This window comes from Alosa sapidissima, chromosome 13 (assembly GCF_018492685.1).
Source record: "Alosa sapidissima isolate fAloSap1 chromosome 13, fAloSap1.pri, whole genome shotgun sequence".
Classification (NCBI taxonomy): Eukaryota; Metazoa; Chordata; class Actinopteri; order Clupeiformes; family Clupeidae; genus Alosa; species Alosa sapidissima.
In genome coordinates this window covers 27,460,108-27,484,171 of record NC_055969.1, presented here as the reverse complement: position 1 = coordinate 27,484,171, position 24,064 = coordinate 27,460,108, and the positions used below count along the sequence as shown (strand labels likewise).

At 45.7% G+C, this 24,064-nt stretch overlaps 3 protein-coding genes across 5 annotated transcripts in view; 1 reads left to right on the top strand and 2 right to left on the bottom strand.

Annotated features, from left to right (window-relative positions):
• Positions 1 to 981: 981 nt before the first annotated feature.
• prlhr2b (prolactin releasing hormone receptor 2b) lies at positions 982 to 7,504 on the top strand. The gene is made up of 3 exons (XM_042060378.1): positions 982 to 1,056; positions 5,406 to 5,935; positions 6,584 to 7,504. Exons 2-3 carry the CDS (start codon positions 5,463 to 5,465, stop codon positions 7,218 to 7,220), a joined length of 1,110 nt encoding a protein of 369 aa, XP_041916312.1. The 5' UTR covers positions 982 to 1,056; positions 5,406 to 5,462; the 3' UTR covers positions 7,221 to 7,504.
• A 1,933-nt stretch (positions 7,505 to 9,437) lies between these two features.
• Positions 9,438 to 17,023, bottom strand: brf2 (BRF2 RNA polymerase III transcription initiation factor subunit). 3 transcript variants are annotated; one of them, XM_042060370.1, is made up of 6 exons: positions 16,887 to 17,023; positions 16,062 to 16,226; positions 13,790 to 13,849; positions 13,334 to 13,655; positions 11,181 to 11,358; positions 9,438 to 10,655 (listed from the first exon to the last, which is right to left on the bottom strand). In XM_042060370.1, exons 2-6 carry the CDS (start codon positions 16,204 to 16,206, stop codon positions 9,732 to 9,734), a joined length of 1,629 nt encoding a protein of 542 aa, XP_041916304.1. In that variant the 5' UTR covers positions 16,207 to 16,226; positions 16,887 to 17,023; the 3' UTR covers positions 9,438 to 9,731. The 3 variants fall into 3 exon arrangements, with proteins under 3 accessions (XP_041916304.1, XP_041916303.1, XP_041916305.1); XM_042060369.1 differs by having other exon boundaries at positions 16,876 to 16,998; XM_042060371.1 differs by having other exon boundaries at positions 16,923 to 16,956.
• A 185-nt stretch (positions 17,024 to 17,208) lies between these two features.
• The window catches only part of LOC121680835 (stress response protein nst1-like), a 31,434-nt gene continuing 24,578 nt past the window's right edge, over positions 17,209 to 24,064 (bottom strand). The window contains exons 6-8 of the mRNA XM_042060382.1: positions 22,243 to 23,796; positions 19,467 to 19,587; positions 17,209 to 19,039 (exon numbers count right to left, since the gene is read on the bottom strand). Of these exons, the coding sequence (XP_041916316.1) occupies positions 18,833 to 19,039; positions 19,467 to 19,587; positions 22,243 to 23,796 (1,882 nt within the window). The 3' untranslated portion in view covers positions 17,209 to 18,832. The remainder of the gene's footprint in view (positions 19,040 to 19,466; positions 19,588 to 22,242; positions 23,797 to 24,064) is intronic.

Below are 24,064 nucleotides of genomic sequence, written 5' to 3'. Positions count from 1 at the left end.
TACAGACTACAGAGACTTGATTATACGTGCCATTTAGCTGATCTTTCAAACGACATAAAAGTCATAAGGATGCAGCCAACTTCAGGCACGCCTGCAGGTGTACGTCCGTACGCCCTGTGCGTACCATCAAGCTACTCAACAACATAAAATTTCCCTTGTGTGTGTGTGTATTCACACCAAATTGGCCTACCATACCTTCCCAACTATGCACAGTATCCCTTTAGCTGCATGCCATTAGGCTATTTACCATTTACTAATACGTAAAGTTAGTGAACACGTTATCAAAATTAACGTGCACGCATTTTGTTTGAGCAGGAGAGAAAATGCGCACGCAGACACGCAACAGGCTACTTGTTTTCTTTTACTCGGCTATCTATATATGGTTATCAGCACACAATGTTGAGCTAATTAACTAACTCAATACTCATCATGGATATCACAAGTTTAAACAACGAAAACAGAAAGGATGGAGGCAGCAAAGCTAGGAGTTATTCCAGATGGGCAAGAACAAGGTAGGCAATTGGTGTGCTTGTCAGAACGTTAGACTGCACTAAAGCCAGACGTCACGTTACGCTAGAACAAAACTAAAGGTAACTTTAGCCTGTATAGGGCTGTATCAAGTTGTCCAAATGAATAGGTCATTGCAGACATTGTCGTTGTATTATTGCATGTGGATGTTGTTATGCTATGTAGGCTACTTTTTTGCTGACCAATGCACGGACCTAAAACGGACAAATATTGTTCACGAGTGAATTTCTTTTTGCGGGGGGGGGGGTGATAGGTATGCGTACCATAGCATTAATTCCTGCAGGCGCCCCTGGATTAATTGTTCAATGTCATCTGTTGATTCACCTCACTCTCTCTTTCGCGCTCTCTCTCTCTGACAGACGCTTTCTCAGTATCTCTGCGCGCGCACTTTCACTCCGGCTTTCACTAGCAGTGAAAAAAGCGGCCGCACATTGTGTTAATTTCCCAGTTGCGTGCGCGTGTGGTGAAGTCGAGGTACGATCTTTCAGCCCAGCCGAACATTGCAACTGTCGGGAGGACCGTTAACAGGTAGGCTAATGTACGGTTTTATAATTTTCTTTTAAAAATAATGATATGAGTCTCTCATTACTTTACTTATAGAAATATTCAACCGATTACTTGAGCTTGACTGAAGACGAGTATCTCCCTGGGACGATTCAAATCGTGGGTTTGAAATATATGCTACTCTATATGGTACCGTCACCCTGTATTGTTCTATAGCCTTATAATGGACCCTATATTGTAGGCTACTGTAACCCTATACTGAAAAAACGTATAATAATGAAAATAATTTGCCATTACGACCTGACAGAAATTGTTGGACAGAAATTTCACTGACAGAAATTGTTGGAATTTCGAAGGATGTGTTTTTTTGCCACCGTGTACGTGTTACTGTGCTGTCTCTTCATGTAGGGAAATCTGCCACAATAACAATAGCAATAGCCTAATTAGTTTAGATTATTACAGTTAGCAAAAAAAGAAAGAAAGAAAGAAAGTGACAGAGTGGAAACATTTTTCTGTGCTGTTTGTCATGAAAATCCATTTATTTAGGCTTTTGACATAATTATATCCATCATTGTGAGGAAAGCAATTAACAGTCAATTAAACATATTCCATACAGTTTATATCTTTTAGATTTTAGTGAAATATACAGTAAATTCAGTTATTATCCTGTTGTAACATGAACAAATAAGTCAGCAGAGGTTATACAATTCCATCACATACCTATGTGCCTATAGTAGAGTCATCTCAGTGAGATGAAGCCACAGACATTCATTTAGTTTAGGATATGCTTCAAATTCATTCATTTTGTTTAGGATATGCTACAAATTCATTCATTTTGTTTAGGATATGCTACAAATTGAGACCCTTCTCATGGGCTGGAGATGATAGCAGGATGGATGCGATTGCACTGGCTTTCATACAGTACAAACACAACGCCAGGAAATCTTACAGTAAACATGTCCAGCATGTCTGAGTGACAGCAGGCTAAGAACAGTTCCGGCAGTGCCAAATCTGCACTGGTTGGGTTAAGCTCGCTCTCTCTCTCTCTCTGTGTGTGTATGGGTATGTGGGTGTGTTTGTGTGCATGCGTGTGTGTGTGCATGGGTGTGCGTGCGTGCATGAGTGTGTGTACATGGGTGTGTGTGTGGTGTTCTGAATGTTGTGATGTGTGTGTGTGTGTTCTGTGCATGTATTTCTGTGTGTGTGTGTGTGTGTGTTTTGTGCATGTATTTCTGTGTGTGTGTGGGTGTTCTGTGCATGTATTTCTGTGTGTGTGTGTGTGTGGTGTTCTGAATGTAATGATGTAATGCTGCTGGCAAGAAAGAGACCTTTTCAGACCTCCCCATCGCTCCATGATGCTTCCTCCCCATCGCTCCATGATGCTTCCTCCCCATCACTCCATCGCTCCATGATGCTTCCTCCCCATCATTCCATCACTCCATGATGCTTCCTCCCCATAACTCCATGATGCTTCCTCCCCATCGCTCCATCACTCCATGATGCTTCCTCCCCATCACTCCATGATGCTTCCTCCCCATCACTCCATCACTCCATGATGCTTCCTCCCCATCACTCCATCACTCCATGATGCTTCCTCCCCATAACTCCATGATGCTTCCTCCCCATCACTCCATCGCTCCATGATGCTTCCTCCCCATAACTCCATGATGCTTCCTCCCCATCACTCCATCACTCCATGATGCTTCCTCCCATCACTCCATCGCTCCATGATGCTTCCTCTCCATAACTCCATGATGCTTCCTCCCCATCATTCCAGCGCCACCCTCCTCCAATCAGCACTAAACCCAGAACGGACACCCTTATTTCGAAAATAGCAAGAGAGAGACACAGAACCCTGACTCACACTGGGAAAGAAGCATCTGTAAATGGCTCCATTTCCGGAGAGAATTGATTCAACTCCATCAGCGTGCACAAACACACTACCAGCACAGTGTTCGTATAGCCTCTAACACAGTGGTTCTCAAATGAGGGTATATATGTGAAGGCACTCCAGGGGGTACGTGAGATTTTAAAATATACAAATGGTTAGGGGGTACTTGGCTGAAAAAAATTGCCGGTTTAGACCTCCATGGGGCCTAAGCAAAATCATGGGGCCCTCCTACCTCAACTCTGAGTGCCAAAATGTAACCATTTTTTTACAGTATCATCTGACACCTCAGTGCTCCCAATACATCCCACCCCATTTTGGATGTCTATGGAAGTTACCGAATATAGTGTTTTTCCCTATAAAGGACTAGGAGAAAAGAAATATAATTGTGTGTGAATCACCTTCACACAGCAATAAATGCCCAGTTTCAGTGTCTGGGCTGTTTGCTTTTGAGACCTTGGGTCTCCTCATTTGACGTCTGCGTCCTGTTCCATGAGCACCAACCAGGCTGAAGAGCAAGTGACCCCCTTCTACTGCTCTTAAGTTCATGTACCTTCATGTGTACAGCAGTATGATGAGTGTAATCATGCAAGTCATTTATAATTTTATTTCACACATGGATTCATGCAAGATCTGCATCTGTGCTCACTCTATAAGTCTTAAGGCACCTTATAAAGTGTGAGCGCGGAATGAAAGGCCAACAGAACATACCCTAGCATAAAGGTCACTCACTACCAGGATAGGCTATGATGACCAAAAAAAAATGTGCTTATCCGTCTTTGGCAATCTTTAGGAAATGTGTTGAGGTAATTGCCTTGTCGTCTGCCTTTTCGGTAAATGACTGCTGACTTAAGGCGGTCTACCTCTACGTCTTATCTAACCTCTTAACTGGTGGGATTTATGACTCTGTTTGTGTGTGTGTGTTTGCCTTCCATTAGGTAAATGAGATTCATTTGCCTTGATGTGATTAAGAGGAATTATAAGCATTTCCTCCATCAGTCAAGCGCCGCTCCATTGGGTTAATTAGCACAGCTGTTTAGAGTCTTCTCTTCACACACACGCACGGGATTGATTCGCTTCTTGGTGTCTTATTAGCGCTGTTAAGGTGTGAAGATACAATATGGCACTGCTGGGGCCACAAGCGCAAACGTTACTAACTAATCTTTTAAGGGTCACAAGCTCAAACGTTACTAACTAATCCTTTAAAGGAGAATTCCGGTGTGATATCGACCTAGAGTGTGTTGAAACATGATACCGAGTGTGAACATATGTCTCATAGCCCATCTCGGCTTGTCCCCTGCACTCCAAAATCTGGCGCTAGTTAGCCGATGCTACCAAAAGCTTTTTCAATGGGGGTGCCTCGGCATCGGCCTAGCCATGCAAATAAATCACTGTTTTACACCATTTACGAGGCTCAACGTATCTCCACATTTCATTGGTAGACTTCCAAGGGGCCTGACATTTAAAACGAGACTCCAGGGGGTCCAGCGGGTACGATACACTGAACTTGCAAGACAAATATTCTTCCTACAGGCAGTAGGGGCGGGCGAGAGAGACTTCATTCGCCCTGTAATGTGTCATTTAACCATATACCGACTTACGAAGATGAGTAACACGAAAACGTTGCCTGGTGTCCCTATAATATTGATGCGCATTCACACCTTCCTGTGAGCAGCCCTTCCAGAGAGAGAATAATTATGCTTGTGTGTGCACCAGCTATTTTTCAGATAATATAGACTTAGTCATGATGCACTTTTCCATTCAGATACTGAGCATTTAATGTTCATTTCAGACTATGTTCTTTTGGTAGATATAATAAAATGAATCAAATTGTCCATGATTATGGTCTCTGAAAGTTATGTAACAGTTTCCTGTGGTTTATTTTAATACGTAACAAAAGCCTGTCGGGCTGATTGGCAAGATTGGCTGATGTTAAAAGAGACATTGGATTCAAATCCTTTTTCAGAAGTGCAGCAGTTCTTCTCCTCAAAGTGCATCACTGTTCATGGCAAGATATGTGTTGTTAGGGACGTCCAGTTGCTATAATCCTCACAGTCTATTTGAGATGCTGTCATGGCTGAATTGTTTGGCCTTCACAATTTTGAGGTACCCTACTGGATTGAAGCCAGTGTAGAGTCTTACAAATATGTTTTTGGTTGAATGAGCCATCTCGTTCTTTTGTTCAGAAGTACACTAAGAAGCTCCTTCTTGGAAGGAAAAGATTTATGGTTTGGGACTGAAGTGGGGGTGCTGGTTATAGCTGATGACTACAAACAGTATTGATTCAAAAATAAATATCATGCAGTAAGTAATATCAAATTTCTAATGAAAGAATTAAAGATGATGATTATCATCATTTATGAGTCATCTCCCCTGCTTTAGACTCCTTGTACTTCCTGTTTGACCTGCCATCAGGTTGTCTTCCTTCTCCAACGCTGTTGGCAATAACAGGCCCAACTCTGTCTATCTGTTCTCTTTGTCCCAGAGGTTCTGATGAGAGCCTTACAGGACCAACGCTGAGACTGAGCCCTGTTGGTTGGATATGGAGGGTAGCGGACAGCAGAGCATTGGTGTGCCAACCCCGTCTGCTGCCCAGGCACTGCCACCCAACGAAGGGACATCCAGCGCCCTCGACGGCTACGACGGGGCCGCGCGGAACGGCTCGGCGGCGAACTACACCTACCCGTTTGCGGATGTGGCTCTGCTCCAGGTGTTCAAGCCGCTGATTATCCCCTGCTACGCCCTGGTGGTGCTGGTGGGCGTGTTCGGAAACTACCTGCTGCTCTACGTCATCTGCCGCACGCGCAAGATGCACAACGTCACCAACTTCTTCATCGGGAACCTGGCCTTCTCCGACATGCTCATGTGCGTCACATGCGTCCCGTTCACGCTGGCGTACGCCTTCAACCCCCGCGGGTGGGTGTTCGGACGCTACATGTGCTACCTGGTGTTCCTCATCCAGCCCGTCACCGTCTACGTGTCGGTGTTCACTCTCACCGCCATAGCTGTGGACAGGTGAGCAGATTAACACACACACACACACACTCACACAGGAGTTAAAGTGTGTGTGTGTGTGGGGGCACCGCAGATAAATTAATAATAAATATATTCTTTCATACCAACGATATATCGCGATGATATTGTTAAAATAAATGGTTAAATGAGTTAATTTTTCGCATGTACAGAGGTGACCAAGAAGCCAGCAATTATTGTCCAAAAAGTATTGCTACATCATGTGTTGTCCAATGGTGAATCATTTTTTCCCGTTGCACCGACACTAGAAAACACCACAAAGCACAACGTTTTCTGAGTAAAGTGACTTATGTCCTCTGTGAAATAAACATCATTGTTGGATGAAAAGTATTTCAGTTAAACACCTGTGCTACCAGCAACTCTCAGCTGTAACTGTCCTCCCTGAGTCTAGACCTGTCTTTGCCTGAGCAGTAAACTGATGGTGCCCTCTCTCTCTTTCTCCCCCCCTCTCTCTCTTTCTCTCCCTCCCTCTCTCTCTTTCTCCCCCTCTCTCTCTTTCTCTCCCTCACTCTCTTTCTCTCCCTCCCTCTCCCTCTCTTTCTCTCTCTCCCTCTTTCTCTCCCTCTCCCTCTCTCTCTTTCTCTCCCTCTCTTTCTCTCTTTCTCTCTCTCTCTCTCTCCCTCTCGGCAGGTACTATGCCACGGTCCATCCCCTGAAGAAGCGCATCTCGGTGGCGGCGTGCGCCTACGTGCTGACGGGCATCTGGCTGCTGTCCTGCGGGCTGGTGGCGCCCGCCGTGGCGCACACCTACCACGTGGAGTTCCGCGACGCCGGGCTGACCATCTGCGAGGAGTTCTGGCTGGGCCAGGAGACGGAGCGGCTGGCGTACGCCTACGCCACTCTGCTGCTGACCTATGTGCTGCCGCTGTCGGCCGTCTGCGTCTCCTACCTGTGCATCTCAGTCAAGCTGCGCAACTGCGTGGCGCCGGGCCACCGGACGCGCGACCAGGCCGAGGCGCAGCGGGCCCGCAAGCGGAAGACCTTCCGACTCGTGGCGCTCCTGGTGGCGGCGTTCGGAGCGTGCTGGCTGCCCATCCACGTGTTCAACGTGCTGCGCGACATCGACATCCGCCTCATCAACAAGCGCCACTTCCTGCTCATCCAGCTGCTGTGCCACCTGTGCGCCATGAGCTCGGCGTGCTGCAACCCCTTCCTCTACGCCTGGCTGCACGACCGCTTCCGCACAGAGTTGCGCAAGATGCTCACCTGCCACCGCCGCATCGGGATCCGCGCCAACCACTGTGCCACCGCCAGCGTGGTGCTCTGAGAGGTGCCCGTGTGCCCGTCTCCATCCGCACCAACCACTATGCCACCACCAGCGTGGTGCTCTGAGAGGTGCCCGTGTGCCCGTCTCCATCCGCACCAACCACTGTGCCACCGCCAGCGTGGTGCTCTGAGAGGTGCCCGTGTGCCCGTCTCCATCCGCGCCAATCACTGTGCCACCGCCAGCGTGGTGGAGTATTCTCTCTCTCTTTCTGTCTCCTCTCTCTCTCTCACACACACACACACACACACACAAACACAACATACACACGCATATCAGCAGCAGTGGACGGCCCCCTCCTCACACACACAGCGGATGTGGATGCTTGTGAGGCAGCAGATACATTAGGGTGGCGTTGTCCTACAGGCACACACACACACATGCACAAAAACATGCACACTTACATGTACATGCACAGACACACACATTCACACACACACAAACACACATCTAAACATAGAATGCTGTCTCTCTGGGGCACAAAGCCTTCTACATCCTGCTATCATCAGCCATTTCCACATCCTCACATGCCTGTTTGCCACGTTAAGCTACTGTATGTGAAACATTGGAGTAAGCTATTAGATGCTTTGTAACACAGCTTGCTATGTTGGAATTAGCTATTTGATGCCATGCTACAGCTTATGATTTGATATTGACTCACAACGGGATGCTCAAATCGTAAACAGAGCTGGCTGCTCTTAATTATCACTTTTTTTGCTGAAGTGATGTGTCATGTGTGATGATGGTGATGAACTTGTGATATATTATTGTCCCTTGGCTTTGTTAGAACCAGAATTGTGATGAAGCTCTAGAAAAGCAGTACAGAATGACTATAAATAAATGTTTGTACATGTAAATAGAATGACAAAAAAAGCCTTGCATTATGCCCACACATAAAACGAATCATGTTTCAACTCAAATTAATTTAGTTTTAACTATATCAGACACTTACGGGGGAAAAAAAAAGAGTACAATCTGCTATATGCCAACTAATAACATCAGTATCAAACTGAATCCCAAATACAGGACGGAGCCTTGGTTGCCATGCTGACCTTATCGTCAAAGGAAGGTGAATTTCATCTGTTGGTCAAATTATGTATTGTTTCTTTGCTGTTTTGCGCACAATATGGACAATCTAAAGAGAAATAAAAGCAGATTTCAAGTACCTGGTGTCTAGCACTCACATTTATTTAACTTAACATATTTCATTTAAATTTCAAACTCACCGCAGCAGAATTCAGGTGAACCATAATTCAAGAAAGATAAAACAGCCTTTTTGGTAGGAAATCGGTTTTCAGTGAGAAACGTCTCAGTACTAGCACTTTTTTTTCCGTAATGTTTTTGTGTGTCTCATTATATCAGCGCCTCCACTGCACGTGTCCACGTCGTAGTCCTGAGGGTTGAAACTAAGTGTGGACGAGTGTCCAGAAGAGAGAGCCACTAAGACATGTCTTCACTGGAAGAACTGGGAAAACATGGAAACAAACACAAAACAGATGACATCTCTTCCAAACTCCAATTACAATTAGCCCCTGATGGAGACAGATTGATTGGGACGAGCTCTGAATCAGTTCATCATGGTGGTAGATACTCTCCAATGCTCTTCTAAGCATTACCAAGCTGATTGCGATGGGCTGCTTCTGATTAAGCACGCACTCCTCAAAGAGCCTTGGAGTGGCCGTTGGGGTAACACACCACGTGTCCGTAAACACACACACACAAGATGGCAGAGAGATGACTGGGTGATGGACGGCCCACTGCTGAGCTGGAACACACACCCCCCTTTTCCACCAACTGACAACCAGCTCCATTCTGGTCCATGCTCCACATGCTCAACCCTGCGGAGCGTAAAATGGCATCGGAACCTGAAAAGTTAGTTGAGAGCTGGCACCAAAAACATTGTTGTTTGGGCAAGTCATTCTACAGTTGAGTTATAGAGGCAGTACACTCTGTTAATTGCACATCCTTGGTTCCATAAGACGCAGTACACTCTGTTAATTGCACATCCTTGGTTCTGTCTAAAACTGGTTGAAATTAAGGCTGGTTCACTAGATAGCACCAAGGTTCAAGGGTTCCTGAATTGAACTGGTTTAAGAACCTTGATAGAACCCATTTAAGATGCCACACATACAGTATCTCTCGAATTAATCTCTTGGGAAAGGGAACCACAGTTTCTACAACAACAACAAACAAAGCAATCAAAGAAACTTTAGAATCAAACAAGTTACAAAACACTTTATTTGACAAATTAAATCACATGTGTACATGCCCTTTCAGAGTCTGATAAAACCCTTGGGAACGGTCACCACAGGCTCCACAAAACTGTAGCAGCACTTCAATATATTTTTGCTATATAAATAAATTGTATTTTTATTCTTAAAGAAAAGTGCAGACACATGAATAATGTAGTACATTCCGATTTCACCAGCCTCCAGACTAAACAAATAATAATGAAAATAATAATAAAACATACTAGGGTATAAATAAATATGCCAAACTGAGGAATGTTAGATGTTAGTTTGCCTTCTGCTGGGCCTTAATCTGCTCTTCCTGTATAATCCACTTCTGGGTCTCCAGGACGTCTTGGATCTCTGCAGATGTACGGATGTAGGTCTCGATCTCGGAGTCGGAGATCTCCTCGTCGCCCGTCACGTCGGGTCCTCGCTCCGTTCTCGGCCGCTTGGACGGCAGCAGTACGCAGGGGGGTACGAACAGCTGTCTCTTGCCCCAGTGGTCCTCTGGGAGCTCAGCGCTGCACTGAGGGCTCTGTCCAGCAGGGGGCGCCCTCTCCTCCTCCACTTCCTTTCCGTCTGCTCCAATAAATGTGTCCGTCTGTCCTGCTCTCCTCTTCACACCAGCTGATCTCAGGCACTCAGGGCCAGCCTCTGCCAGGTGTACTTCAGACAGAGCTCTACCTGAGCCAGGTGGGTCTACCTGGGCTGCGGTGCGGGTCGAACAGGGCACTGCAGGCACACTGCCAGGTGTGAGAGCAGTCTCTGCTGATACAGCCATGTCACCAGCGGCATGCGTGATTTCTTGTAGCGTGGGCTTGTTGTGGGAGGTGGGTGCATTTTCCGTGGGTCCAGGCCTGTTTCTGACCTCTAGCATGGTCTCCGTGGACACTGGCGCACTCTCTCCCAGTGGAGACCTGCAGTAAACGGTCACTGTTGCATTCGGGTTGGAATTAGCGGTAGCCTGCAGGGCTTCCTCATGGCTTTTCATGGCCATGGCCAGCAGCTGGCGCCTGTGCTTCAGAATGTCCTCCACTAGGGCGGGGAGCTTTCGCGGCTCCACCTTACCCCCCCTCAGCCACGGCAGCTCGGCGCCCAGCTTGCACAGCATGTCCTTTAGCTCCTTTAGCCGCTCACAGGCCACACGGTAGCCCTCCGCCACCTTCGCCAGTCGACAGAACTGCAGCAGGGACACCTTCATACGAGTCTGGGGACAAGAAAAAAAGGAAGAATCAAGAATGGGATGGCCCAACATAAAGCAAAATGTGGAGTATTGACTTTCAAAAATGATATCGCAATCGCAATATTGGTTACATTTCTAAAAATCACATTTAGATATTTTCCCCAAATCGTGCAGCTCTACCAGAGACTTTCTAATGAGGAGAGACAGCACTCAAAAAATCCTCCATAGAAATGCATGGGGTTAGTTTGTAACGCCAAAATGGCAGTTGTCTACACATATCCCACCCCTTCCGCGGCAAAACATTGACATGTGAATACATTGAGCCAATCATGTGGTGTGTTGTAAATACGTTGACCCAATAATGTGGTATGTTGTGAAGACATTGTGCCAATCATGTGTTATGATCTCGCCGCTGGAGCTAGGTTGGTGTCATGAAGCCTTGCGCATGCGCATTTCTGCCGAAATAGATGCCCGATAAGTGGCCAAAAAGCATTGCAATATGGCCGCCGAGTGGAGGGACTTGCCTAAAAGGACTTTGCGTCTACTTACTGCTGGCCGGAGAGACTGCCAGGCCACGAAGACAGCAGCTAGCATGACGCGTACCGGGTGGCGACCTGTGACCAACCAGGTGTCTCCAGCCAGCTCCACCAACGCCGTGGCCCTCTCGGTCAGGCGCTGGGGCGTCTCGGCGAACTCCACGCCCACCACATCGACCTTAAGATTCAATCTGAGGGGCACAGGACTCTCAGAGGTCATCTGCAAGTGTCAGTGGGCATCCAGAAACAGGGTACTGTCAACGGTGGCCAACAGACACAGATGGATGGATGGATGGATGGATGGATGGGTAAGAGTCTGTTACGATTACCAGCATTTGTAGCCCATGTATGCTAATCCTTAATCAAATAATTGGTACAGCTCTAGATAACAGTACAGCAGGATTTAGCAGGTTGATCAGTAACATCATATGGGAATGGAACGGGAAACTACTTTTCTAGGTGAAAACTGCCTCTCTACCTCTCCTCTATATCATCTTGCTGGCTTGACTGCATGTAGACCAGTGGTCTCCAAAACGGTGCCCGCAGGCTACCCACTATGAGGCGCCCCCAGCGCACCTTCTAAAAATAGCCAACGAGTCGCCTGCAGAGCACACTCTAAAAACACGCTCCATTGTGAAGTTTTTTAGTAGATATTTAATTCTAGACCAGAGCCATTTTAAGAATGTATGTAGCCATACATCTGTAACATTAAATTGATATTGGTGATACCTTACAAATTGTCGCCGGGTTAAATTTTAGCCTTTGGCTCCAAATCCGTTTCCAATTCCGTCTTTAAACAACAACGGAAGCGGAGCGTACACGCTGCTCGCACGCATAGACAGTAAATGGGGAAAAACTTGCTCGTCTGGTGTAGCCAATGGAAGCATATCTTTGCAAAAGTTGTGTGGCCATTCCGTGTTCGTCCCATACGGTTCTTGCATGATTGTTCAAGGACTGAAAAACAATTGCTTTAGCTCACAGGCCTTTTCAGCTCTGTAGGCTACTGGCATAGCAATAGCACTGAAAATGTTGTGGCATGCATGCCATGCAATAGGACTGTGCACTACCTGGTGAAAAACAAAGTGTTTTTTGTCAGCTCATGGAGAGATTTCAGGTGTGCAATAACTATAGGCCTAAAAGGCGTCTTCATAGGGTGGTGTGGGCGATTACTATTGAAATGTTAAAACCAAATTGTTTACTGAAATTAGAACTTAAACAGCCCCTGAATTCATAATGGTGGGTAATGCTAAAAATTGTAACCTAAATTATTGTACAAAAAAGATTGCTTTTTTGTTTAAAAAAAAATAGATTAGATTCCCCATGCAAACTTTGAAATGAACAAACTGAACAAAAATGTTAGTGTTGCATATTGATATTGAAGTATTGAGGAATCAGATGATAATACAGTTGCGCAATATATAAAGACATAATATTGATAATTTATTATAACAGCTTCCTTCCTATTATTAAGGAGGATTACAATTGCAAAAAAGGGGCGAGGGTATGTTTGTTTCAAATGACTAGCCCTCCATATGATTTCTAGTCCTTCAGGTAGCCCTCATTCCCAAAAAGGTTGGAGACCCCTGATGTAGACACAAAGCTTTGTGGTGTGTGACCCTCACTTCCACGTTGATTTGACACATTGATAACATGGTTACTGATTAGAATCGGGAGCATAGCCTCAAACGGTCCCCTAACAGTGGGAATGTGCAGCAAATTACATTTGCTGCCAGGGCTAGTCTAGCAACTCTCCGTTGGCTTGTGAGCTCGAAAAATTAAACTTCTATCAGGCCAATCAAATCATGTATAGAGTCGTTACTTAACAGGCGGGCTTAACATAATGATTGATGGCAGAGTTGCAGCGGTTTGGCTTGAATTCCCTGCTACTTGAAAACAAATAAGATAATGTTGCTGTTGGCGAACAGTGTGACACGAGTTAAGCTTTTATTAAGTTGGCAAAAGTTTGAACTAGCCAACTAGCTCCGCTGGTGGGAAACGCATGGGACTCATAGCGCTGTCCTATTGCGTGCAGAGAGAATTTGAAATACAACCAATTATCCCGCCCCTCGGACTGAGCACTGCGAACGGTGAGTGCCCAGACCCTACATTTTAATGTGGGTGTGCTCGTCAGGCCAGATGAGGACTTCAAAGCAGCTCTCCACTCACCCGTGACAGTAGTTCTCCAGCAGGTCTGTGACACTTGCGCTGGCCGCCTGAAGATGAAGGCTCTGGGTGAGGTCCTGATAAACCGCTCCTAGCAGGGTCCCGTCGGCCTCAAGCAGCGAGCTGATAGTTCCCATGGCAACGGGCCAATTGTTCATCCTGGCAATGGCGACCATGCAGGCTCCAGCCAAGATCTCTTTTTTGTCCAGGCTGACTTGCAGGAAAGTGGGATGGGCGTAAGCCTGCTGAAACAGCTCCACAGTTCTGGCCTCCATGTCATTAGGAAATCGGAAGATTCGGCACAGGGCGCGTACCCTCTTGATGCCTACTCACACACATCACACAAAATCAAGGGGGATTATTAAAATCAAATGCATGACCTATTCACAGAATAAATTAAACATAAGATCATTGACATTACAGGAAAAGGAAACACCAGATCATAATGATGAGACCCACCTTTAATGAGATTTCTGCAGGGTTTCTTTGTGACCTCTGTGCTGGCATAATATGGAACCGCTGAAAACAGAGATACACACGCATTGACAAACTGCTCAGCATTCAACAAAGACCCCGGAGTCAAATGTTGTAATCGCTAGTTAGGTACTTTGTACTATCTAGTCTAGATCATAGTTGACCATGCTGTCAACTAAAGCACACATCCTGTACCGGGCATGGCTATTAAATTTGCGTCATAGGCTGATAGTTTCAATTGTAGATGCACTCTTTAAAGTTAATAGCAGCCTCCTCACATTCCTTATTATTTCGGATTTAAAATGCACACCAGTGCATTATATAAGGCTACAATTTAAATTGACATTTTAAAAGCTATTATTTCCTCTTGTTTTCCACCTCGCAAACTCTACTAGGCTACAGTAAAAGCGCATTATCTTTTGGCTATTGCGCAAAAGCCTCCTGTTCTGATATTTATTCATTTCACATTATTACAACAACATAGCTTGTCACAACATCAATACACAGCCTTAGGCCTACAAACACTTAACTTGCGGATTCAACTTTCCAAAGAAACCTCCAGAAATAGGCTACAATATAACGACTTGAGTTATTTGCTATGTTTACATCGGAATTAACGCTGTTATGGATCCATTTCTCTGCAACGCAACGTAGTCTACAACATCTCTCTTTAGATATACAGGAACAGCTTACTATTTTAAAGAGTGACGATTGCGTAGAATGCAAGAATATCCCCAAACTCTCGAATGCGCATTAAAACGTGATCTTTTAGGTAACTTTCCACGCTGATGGTGCCCAAAATGCAACACAACTGTGTTCAAAGCAGGATGAGGAAAACCTGAGGTTGCGTGTTTGTACAAAACTGAGCGAGAATTTTATAGCTTTGAAAATATTTAACATTGTTTCATGTGTAATTGAGATTGCAGAGTTGTGGGAAACTGAGTCAGTGCATCACCAATCCCTGTAATAGTAGTGGTAGTAGGCAAGACATAGGCGCTATTACGTATATGGCACTGTAGAATGGTTAGGGGGGGCATATAAAAGTTTGAAAACCTGTGGCCTAAAACAATATTGGTGGTTGCATGTTAGATCTGAAGTGAAATGGGCCGCGATGGTCTGTCATTTTTAAAAAGTGGGTCCCCAGAAAAAAAGTTTGGGAAACACTGATCTAGAGGAGTACATAATAATAATAATAATAATTTTATTGAACTTTTAATAAATAATAATAATAATAATAATTTTATTGAAAGCGCCTTAAGTCTCATAACATGAAAAATAAAAAATAAAAGTCAGTCAGTCAGTCCATAAGCCATCTTGAAGAGGTAGGTTTTAAGTCTGTTTTTAAAGTCAGTAATTGAGTCACAGTGTCTGATGTAGTCTGGCAGTGAATTCGACAGCTTGGGGGCGATGTAGCTGAAAGCCCTCTCTCCCAGGGTGCTGAGGTTCACATTAGGGAATGCAGTAGGCCTGCTGAGGAGGACCTCAGTAAGCGGGCAGGGGTGTTAACTTCCAGGAGATCAGTGAGGTAGGTGGGGGTATAACTGTGCAGGGCCTTGCATGCCAGGAGCAGACTTTAAAATGTATTCTGTAGGCAACTGGAAGCCAGTGCAGTTGCATAAACAATGGTGTAACATGGCTAGTGGATTTGGAGCCTATTACAATCCTAGCTGCAGAATTCTGAATCAGTTGGAGCCGATGGAATAGTTTATTAGGGATTCCAGACAAGATGGAATTACAGTAGTCAAGACGGGATGTCACATACGCATTTACAAGAACTTCTGCACTCTGCTGGGTGAGCGCTGGGCGAAGCCGTGCAATGTTCCTTAGATGGAAAAAGGCACTTCGAGACATACTGCTTATGTGTGCACTAAATGAAAGTGTATTGTCCAGTATGACACCAAGGCTCTTGACCTGGTTGGAGCAAGGGATGGTGCTACCACCTACACAAAGGGTGAAAGGTTCCATCTTAGCAAGAGCTGATTTGGAGCCAACCACTAGCAGCTGAGTCTTACTGCTATACAGCTTCAGGTAGTTTTGTGTCATCCACAAGTTTATGTCATGGAGGCAGGCAGTAATTGCAGCTAGCAGACGAATGGCAGTGGGTTATGTCAGAGCTGGGTATCTTCAGCATAGCAGTGAAATTGAACACCATGTTGCCTGAGGATAGTGCCAAGTGGGAGGAGGTAGATAATAAACAACAGATGACATACATGACATACATGGTTATGGCTAAGCTTTTGTCCAAATATATACATACATGTGCCTTGCTCCTCCTCGCTTCTTGTTGTCGTGAGGTGTTCCGCGGCAACAACCGACCCGCAGTCTTCGCACACAAGTGTCCTCTCTGAGTACAAGTCATCCTCCACCACTTTAGTGGATCCACATTCTGCACATGTGGGCATTCTCCCTCGGTCTAATAATGCTTTGACAAAAGAGACAAAAAGGAGGAATAGTGGTCTAATCTCTTACATTTAAACATAAATATAGAACAATATAACAGCTTTGCTGGGCAGTGGGCACTAGAAGTTTCCCAGAAATGTCTAATTTACACCTGGATGGTTCCAATTCTGTGGCACAAAGACGCCTTCCCTAATCAGGTCCAGGGTTGTAGTGAAGGCTAAACGCAAGGTAATGCCTCTCAAAACAGTTTATTCACCAATTGCAACTTAACATTTTTATTTTAAACATTAAATAAACGCACTGTATTATCCACATTCACAATATGTCGGAAATTAACGTTCTAAAGAATATCTGGGATTTTTAGAACCTTGAATTGTTGCGGAACGGAATCTTATGTTAGAATGTTCAAAAGGTGCTCTTGAAACCTTTAGCACTACTGCAGGTAGGTAGCATTACAAGATGCAAGTTGTATTACGCAGATAACAGTTCATAAATACTGACAATAACATTCATCACTATTTTGGTTGATCAACGTTGATGAACTGCGAAGCCAACATTATTTATCTAGCTACAAACAAATTGAACTTTAGCAAGGCAGGGTAAAAAAGGCTGTCAAGCAGCTTTCTCGTTGACGAAAAGGATATTTTTGCAGATAATAATATTTAGTTCACCTAGTGCCTACCCGAACTCTATATGTGGCATTAGGTCGCTCTCTTACAGTAAACACTATTCCGTCTGATAACAGAGCAGCTTCAACAGTAAAAGAAACACTTTCGTATGCCAAACGTACAAACAATTGTAACTTATCAGAAATGTCCGGGTGGAACTGAAGGTGTCTTCAAAGGTTCCGCACAACGCCAACATCAAATACTGTTTGGTAACACAGTTGTCAGTGATGGCTGCTGATGTTTTTGTTTGTTTGTTTGTTTACAAAATAAATCAAAATATTGAATTCACATTTTGAATCAAACATGAGTATTTAAATAATGTAAATAGTCTCTGGGTATTGAAATAAATAGCTTTTAATAAACATGGTAGGCAAGGCACACATGAAAATGGGAACATTTGACATGCTGTAGCTGTAGCCTGTGATGATGCCACTCATGTTTCAAGTCTTCTCACTCCTGTCTGCTAATTATTTCTGGAGCCACACAGTTGACCGTGGCTCAGACGAAACAAGCAATTTTGACTGCAGTCACAGATTCGGGCAGGGATGCTGCGGGTCATTTCATTGTTGTGCTCTGCACTGGTCATCAAAGACTTAATGCATTCTCATAGGGAGTCGAGGCAGAACTCAGATGTAAAATGAAGTCGGTTACAGACAGTCAAACGAAATGTAGGCATCATTTATTTATGAAGCTGATGATGCATACATGAGGCAACTTTTTGAGCAATGGTCATGAGCAGTGTTGTTCTGACATGTCCCCATTAATACTGGGCAATACTGGTCATTTTTTCCCCCTGGAAAACTTGTGGGCAAAATTTCATGACCATCCAATTAGAACATGTGGAAGCGGTTATGTGGTTGCCCGGTAACATTACTGAAAAAGTTGTCCCATGTACCCTTAAAAAGCAAGGCAATAGCTTTGATATGATAGCAATATATTTTTTATTGTTTTTTCTGACACAGCATTTAAATGACATACATTTACAGTGCTCTTGGAATTATGGAACAGTAGTGATGCATGCTGTTCGACAGTTGAAATATAACAAGAAACATCACAAAGACCGTGAGAGACAGACAGTTCAAAAGGCTTCAATAAAGTGCTACAAATATATTCATATATATTGAAGTGCTCTTGCTGAACTCTGCCTTCATTGTTGTGGTTTCATTCAAGTGCAAACATTTACTTCAAAACAGTCATCAATCAGTCTGACAGCGAACATGTAAAATACTCAAGAAAGGCACACAAGAATGCAACGTGTGAATATTATTCATTTGCTCTATTGACTGGGTATGTGTACGGACTGGGGCTGGCATACGAGAAGGCCTTTGCCCTTCATTGTCTATTGACACACTAGTGTTTGCAGGCAGCTGTAAACAAATAACTTTCAGAACCCTCGCTTCAAGAAAAAAAAAAAAAAAGAAAAAAAAAAAAAAACACTCAGCCAAGCTGTGCATAGTATTAAGACTTTTTTGCAATGTACTTCATTCACTCAATTACATTCAGTTCACCTGGGGCATTTCCTGATACCCCACCAGACTACACTGCCCTTGGGGTATTTGGTGATACCCCTCCAGAGATACTACACCTGGGGCATTTCCTGATACCCCTCCAGGGTACACTGCACCAGTGTTCTAATAGATCTTTCTTGGGTGTGAGGGGACGAGAGTTTTAGGCATGCTAGCATGTGGTGTGAGCTATCCTGGTGGACTTCCTCTGTTGCACTTACTGCACTCAGCCTGATGTGAATACATAGCGGACATTCTTTGATATGTGTGCGCGCGCGCGCGTGTGTGTGTGTGTGTGTGTGTGTGTGTGTGTGTGTGTGTGTGTGTGTGTGTGTGTGTGTGTGTGTGTGTATATATATGTGTATTTTGAATATATTTAGGAGCAGTTCTTTACTTTACATGCTGAGGTGTGTGTGTGTGTGTGTGTGTGTGTGTGTGTGTGTGTGTGTGTGTGTTTAGAGACCCCTCTTTGGAGCGCTGAGGGACATCAGGATGCTGGGCTTCTCCTCGATGACGCGCAGCACCAAGTTGTCGATGTATTCCTCCAGTTCCAGGATCTTGGCGCTGCGCTGGGCCAGCTGCTCCTGCTGACGCAACACCAGGCCGATCAGCTCCTCCTGGGTCAGCTGAGAATATGGCCCCTTGGGCTCCGCTGGGGCCACCTGGGTGCAGAGATAGGACAGGGTTAGGGGCTCTCACACACACAGACACACACACACACACACACAGCTGGACGCACAGCTCTTTGAGCTTGGCAAACTACTGTACTTAAATGCCTAATGACTAGATAGCAGAGTTGATCTGAATCACGGTACCCAGCTCCAGACTGCTGATACCACATGGTCTTCCGCTCCCTTCAAACAGATCGGCCATTTGGGTTATTCATCCTCCAACTCCAACAGGTGTTCCCATTTAATATTCAATGCACACTTAGGCTACACACACACACACACACACACACACAGACACGCAGCACAGCGGGATCTTGCAGCTCCAGTAATGTGTCCTGAGTGAGAAGCCGGTCTGAATGGCTGCTGACTCTCAGGTGGACTCTGGCTCGGGAGGAGCAGCTGTGCGGGAGCAGCGTACCTTGGTGGTGGCGTGGGTGCGGGCGCTCTCAGCCATGCCGACTGGCGTCTGCTCCTGCTTAGGCTGCATTCTGGGGGCTGGCGTTGGCTCCTGGGCACTCAGAGGCTTCACTGCATGAGGTCTGCAGACAGAGAACACGCACGTCAGTCTCAAGGTCACACCAGGACAGACACACACACACTCACACCAGGACAGAAAGACACACACACACACACACCAGGACAGACAGACACACACACACACACCAGACAGCCTGACACACACACACACACCAGACAGCCTATCTTACTGACCAAGGAAACTGAAACACATGAGAGGAGGAGAGATAAAATGCACACACACACACACACACACACACACACACACACACTTTGGACAGCCTATTATACCGACAGAGGAGACTGAAACACTGAGAGGAGAGGTAGCACACACCCACACACACTGTTATATTGACAAAGGCTGACACAATAGGAAGAGATGTAGACACCCCCTCCACACACAAAAATATACCACCATGTAAGCACCACTTTCCCTCTCTCAGCTCACATAAACCAACAGCTCTTAAATAAAGAGGTGTGTACACCACAAAGGCCGCAGAAATGTGTTACTGACAGTGGAACCTGAAGTAGCAGTTTCATGTAGGCTACACATACAGAACCTGAAGTAGCAGTTTCATATAGGCTACACATACTGTACAGAACCTGAAGTAGCAGTTTCATATAGGCTACATACAGTAGATTAATAGAATACACATACAATAAAGTTGAATCTAATCTAATCTAAAGACAAGATCTGAACATAATTTAGACACTACTACAGTGTTTTGGATGGAGTAAGATTCACACATTATTTAGCCATTATTTCAGTTTGGGATGGAGTAAGATTCACACATTATTTCAGGTTTGGGTGGAGTAAGATTCACACATTATTTCAGTTTGGGATGGAGTAAGATTCACACATTATTTCAGGATTGGATGGAGTAAGATTCACACATTATTTAGCCATTATTTCAGTTTGGGATGGAGTAAGATTCACACATTATTTCAGTTTTAGGTGTAGTAAGATTCACACATTATTTAGCCATTATTTCAGTTTTGGGTGGAGTAAGATTCACACATTATTTCAGGTTTGGATGAAGTAACCCGAGGCAGATAGCAGATCTACACCTGATTATCCCCCTCACGAGTCTGACCCAAGAGTGGTCTGCTTCACAGCAGAGGAAAGCATATCTTTTGGCACTCCTGTTGACTCAGGTGGTGGCACGATCGTTAAGAACTTAATAACAGTGGAATGTTTCATTACTGAACTGCATTAACGACTTTGGTCTGGTTGTCTTAAGCCAGCATTTGAAAGGCAAAACATGTCCCAATGAATAGTGGGTAGATTTGTGGGAGTTGACTATTGTAACCCTTCATAAAGAATACAAATGGACAAGTGTCTAATTGAACATACAGAAGCAGAGACTCACAGGCTTAATTTGATGTGTTCATGTTCAAGGGGAAGTTTAAAAAAAGTAAATATTAAGAGTATCTAATTAAACTAACAGAAGCAGACATTTTGGCACATTTAGTTACAGTATGGAGACATGTCCCTATACCCTGCATGCTTTGAGGTACAATTTCTGTCTGACTAGCTCAAAGGTGCATATGCGCTTAAAGAGCAGCGGGCTTTGAGCTCAGGCATTTAACAAACATCCCTAACAAGAGCAGCAAAGACATTTCACAGCCATACCTGACAAGGCCAGCGGAGTACTTCAGACTCCAGGAATAGGACTAATGACCCGACTGAAGGGGAAGTGTCTCATTAGCGTAGAAGAGAGGGTTCACTCCACTGGAGCTACCTCTACCTCGTCTAGTTCAAGATGTCATTTCCAAAGGGACTTTCTTTGGCCCTCTGATACCTTAAGGGTAATGATACAAGGGGCAGGTCTTTGAGCAATGTCACTGAGCAACCACATAAGTGGTTCCATGTGTTCTTATTGGAAAGTCATGACAATTTGCCTACTGTTGATTAAAAGTCTCTGGGGGAAATAAACAAGTTGACGTCATCTACATCAGCTTTAGTTGCTATACTTCCTTGCATACAGACAGCTGGGGACAGCGTGGCCGTGTGGTCATTCTTATCATACTTTCTAATCTGTGTGTTGTGGCACCCTTGTAGCATAGTAGCCTTAAGGTGTTTGCACAACAAACTCCAACAAATACCAACAGTTGAGTCAGTAGGTGTTGTGGCACCCTTGTAGCATAGTAGCCTTAAGGTGTTTGCACAACAAACTCCAACAAATACCAACAGTTGAGTCAGTATGTGTTGTGGCACCCTTGTAGCATAGTAGCCTTAAGGTGTTTGCACAACAAACTCCGACAAATATCAACAGTTGAGTCAGTGTGTGTACCGTACTGAGTTTATTGGATGGAATAATCGGAGTTTGAAATTTTCTTATGTTAGTCTTCTCGATTACTGTCTGGGCAGTGTGGAACTGGCAGTTGGTTTTCTTAACATCTTAAAGGCTGCAACCAAACAACTGCAAACTTGAGAATGTTGGGTTTGTTTGGGTGGTGTGCAAGCACCTTTACGGGTACGGGATGGATGGATATCCACACAAAGCCGCGCACACACACTCTGATGACAACATGTACGTCACTTGGTCACGAGCAAACGCTTACATGTAAAGTACAACACTGGCCTAGCACAGAGAACAACACCACCTGACCGTGAAAGGGCTGAATTAGATCCGGAACCTGGTTAGATCTAAGGGGGACAATGTGAGAATTCTCACCTGCGTGACGTCAATGTGGACCCACCGGCTTTGCCGCTGTCCCCTGTCACTCCGTTTGGCATGGAGAGTGGCAGGGCATCGACACAGGCATGGAGCCGGACTCTCTGCGGAGATGAACTCTGAGTTGCCACCGATGGAGCGGAGACTCCCCCAGCCTCCCTCGGCGGGTCGGAGGACCCGGCGACGAATGATGAGGAGGCAGAGTGAACGTGTAAAATTACGCTGTCAGCACTCTTCACATCGCTTGGCACATTAGCATCTTGACTTGGTGGCGTCTTCTCGACTGGTGCAGTAACATCAGGACCCGGGGAATGAGGAGGCTGTGTTTTGGGGGTGCTGGCAGGTGGTAAGGGTGCACGGGTTTTCTTTTCCGATACTCGTTTAGGGCCATCCGTGCACTCTACATAGGAAAGGGCATCCAGTTTCGGAAGCTTCTGGTCATCTTTGATTTGAGAGTCCAGCTCTGTGCTGTGGCCTTCAGCCTCCACCGCAGAGCCTGGTGTGGCCATTGCGTGTGCAGTCGCTCCCGTGTTGTCGACATGATGCGTGTCGTCTTCTGGCTTGGCACTCGGTACATGGACCATCTCGGCCACGTCTGGTCTCTTGGGCTCTTCCACTGGACGACCTTCAGACGAGTCGCTGCCATTTCTGTGAGGGTCCAGGCTGGAGGTTTCCTTGTGCGTTTCCTCGGAATGTTTACGCTCTGCGACGGCCAGTGCTGACCCTCCCTGGGGCTCTGCCTTTCGTGGCGACGCCCGAGGCTTGGGTGCAGGACCCTTGTTGTGTTTGGACACTTTCGGTTCTAAAAACGGATTGGTTGCGTGACCTGGCTGAACGGCGGCTCTGGACGACTCGGACGCGGCTCGTTGCTTGTTGTCGCTTCCATCAGAATTCTTCGAGGCGGCAGATTCTTCAGCTCTGCTGGAGCGGCTGCTCTTGATCCTCTCAGCCTTTCCTTTTAAGGCGAGGCCGTAGTTCTGCAAAGCGTTTCTAAACACCTGCGAGGCCAAAGAGGGCACTGGGGTAACTAGCACATCATCACTCCCTGCCGGCTGGCACGACGCCATCGTTTCAGACCCTGGCGCTGGCACATCATCGCTCCCTGCTGGATGGCACGACGCCATCGTTTCAGACCGTGGTGGTGGTGCCGATCCAGTCCTGGTGTCCTCCAAGCTCTGGCTTTTCTCTGCCTTCCTCAGATGAGCAGGAGGCTGTGGAGCGGGACGCTTGTCCTGGCGAGAGCTGAGGGGGTCAGGCACCCTGTGGCCATCCCTCTCTCTGACCGGCTGGTGGGGCTGGCCTGCGGAGGACAGGGTGGAGGTCGGCAGAGGTGTGGCTTGTTTGGCAGCAGCCGTCTCCCGAGCCAGCTTCCTCATCGGAGGAGACGGGGCGCGCCGTTTCTTCTCCGTGCGGTCCCCGTGAGGGGTCCACGTACCTGTGAGGTTCTCTACACTCCCACTGACGGAACCGACTGCGTTTTCAGGATCATCAGGAGTCAAGAAAGGGTTTGATGACGTGTGAGAGGCTTGAGGCGGAAATCCTACACTAGGTGAACTGGAGAGGCAGGGGTGAGACAAAGGTTGTGAAGCGGGGTTCAGAAAAGATTACAAACACAAAACCCACAGGACAAATCAAAGTGGAGTAAAGGCTAACTAACACACACACACACACACACAAGCTGACCCGTCTAAATATGCAGGAAAAACTCTTCTGAACAACCAATTTTAAATCCATTCACCCATTATCCCTTCTAGGCAATTTAATGTGTGTTTCTGGTGAAATAGGTCACTTCCTTCATTTATCAAAAAAAAAGATCAAGCAC

Coding starts and splice junctions, on each gene's coding strand:
- brf2 (XM_042060370.1), bottom strand. CDS start 16,206: ATGCCCACATGTGCAGAATGTGGATCCACTAAAGTGGTGGAGGATGAC. Junction 13,656..13,789: donor CTGCAGAAATCTCATTAAAG/GTGGGTCTCATC, acceptor GTGTGTGAGTAG/GCATCAAGAGGGTACGCGCC. Junction 11,359..13,333: donor CTGGAGAACTACTGTCACGG/GTGAGTGGAGAG, acceptor TGTGCCCCTCAG/ATTGAATCTTAAGGTCGATG.
- prlhr2b (XM_042060378.1), top strand. CDS start 5,463: ATGGAGGGTAGCGGACAGCAGAGCATTGGTGTGCCAACCCCGTCTGCT. Junction 5,936..6,583: donor ACCGCCATAGCTGTGGACAG/GTGAGCAGATTA, acceptor CCCTCTCGGCAG/GTACTATGCCACGGTCCATC.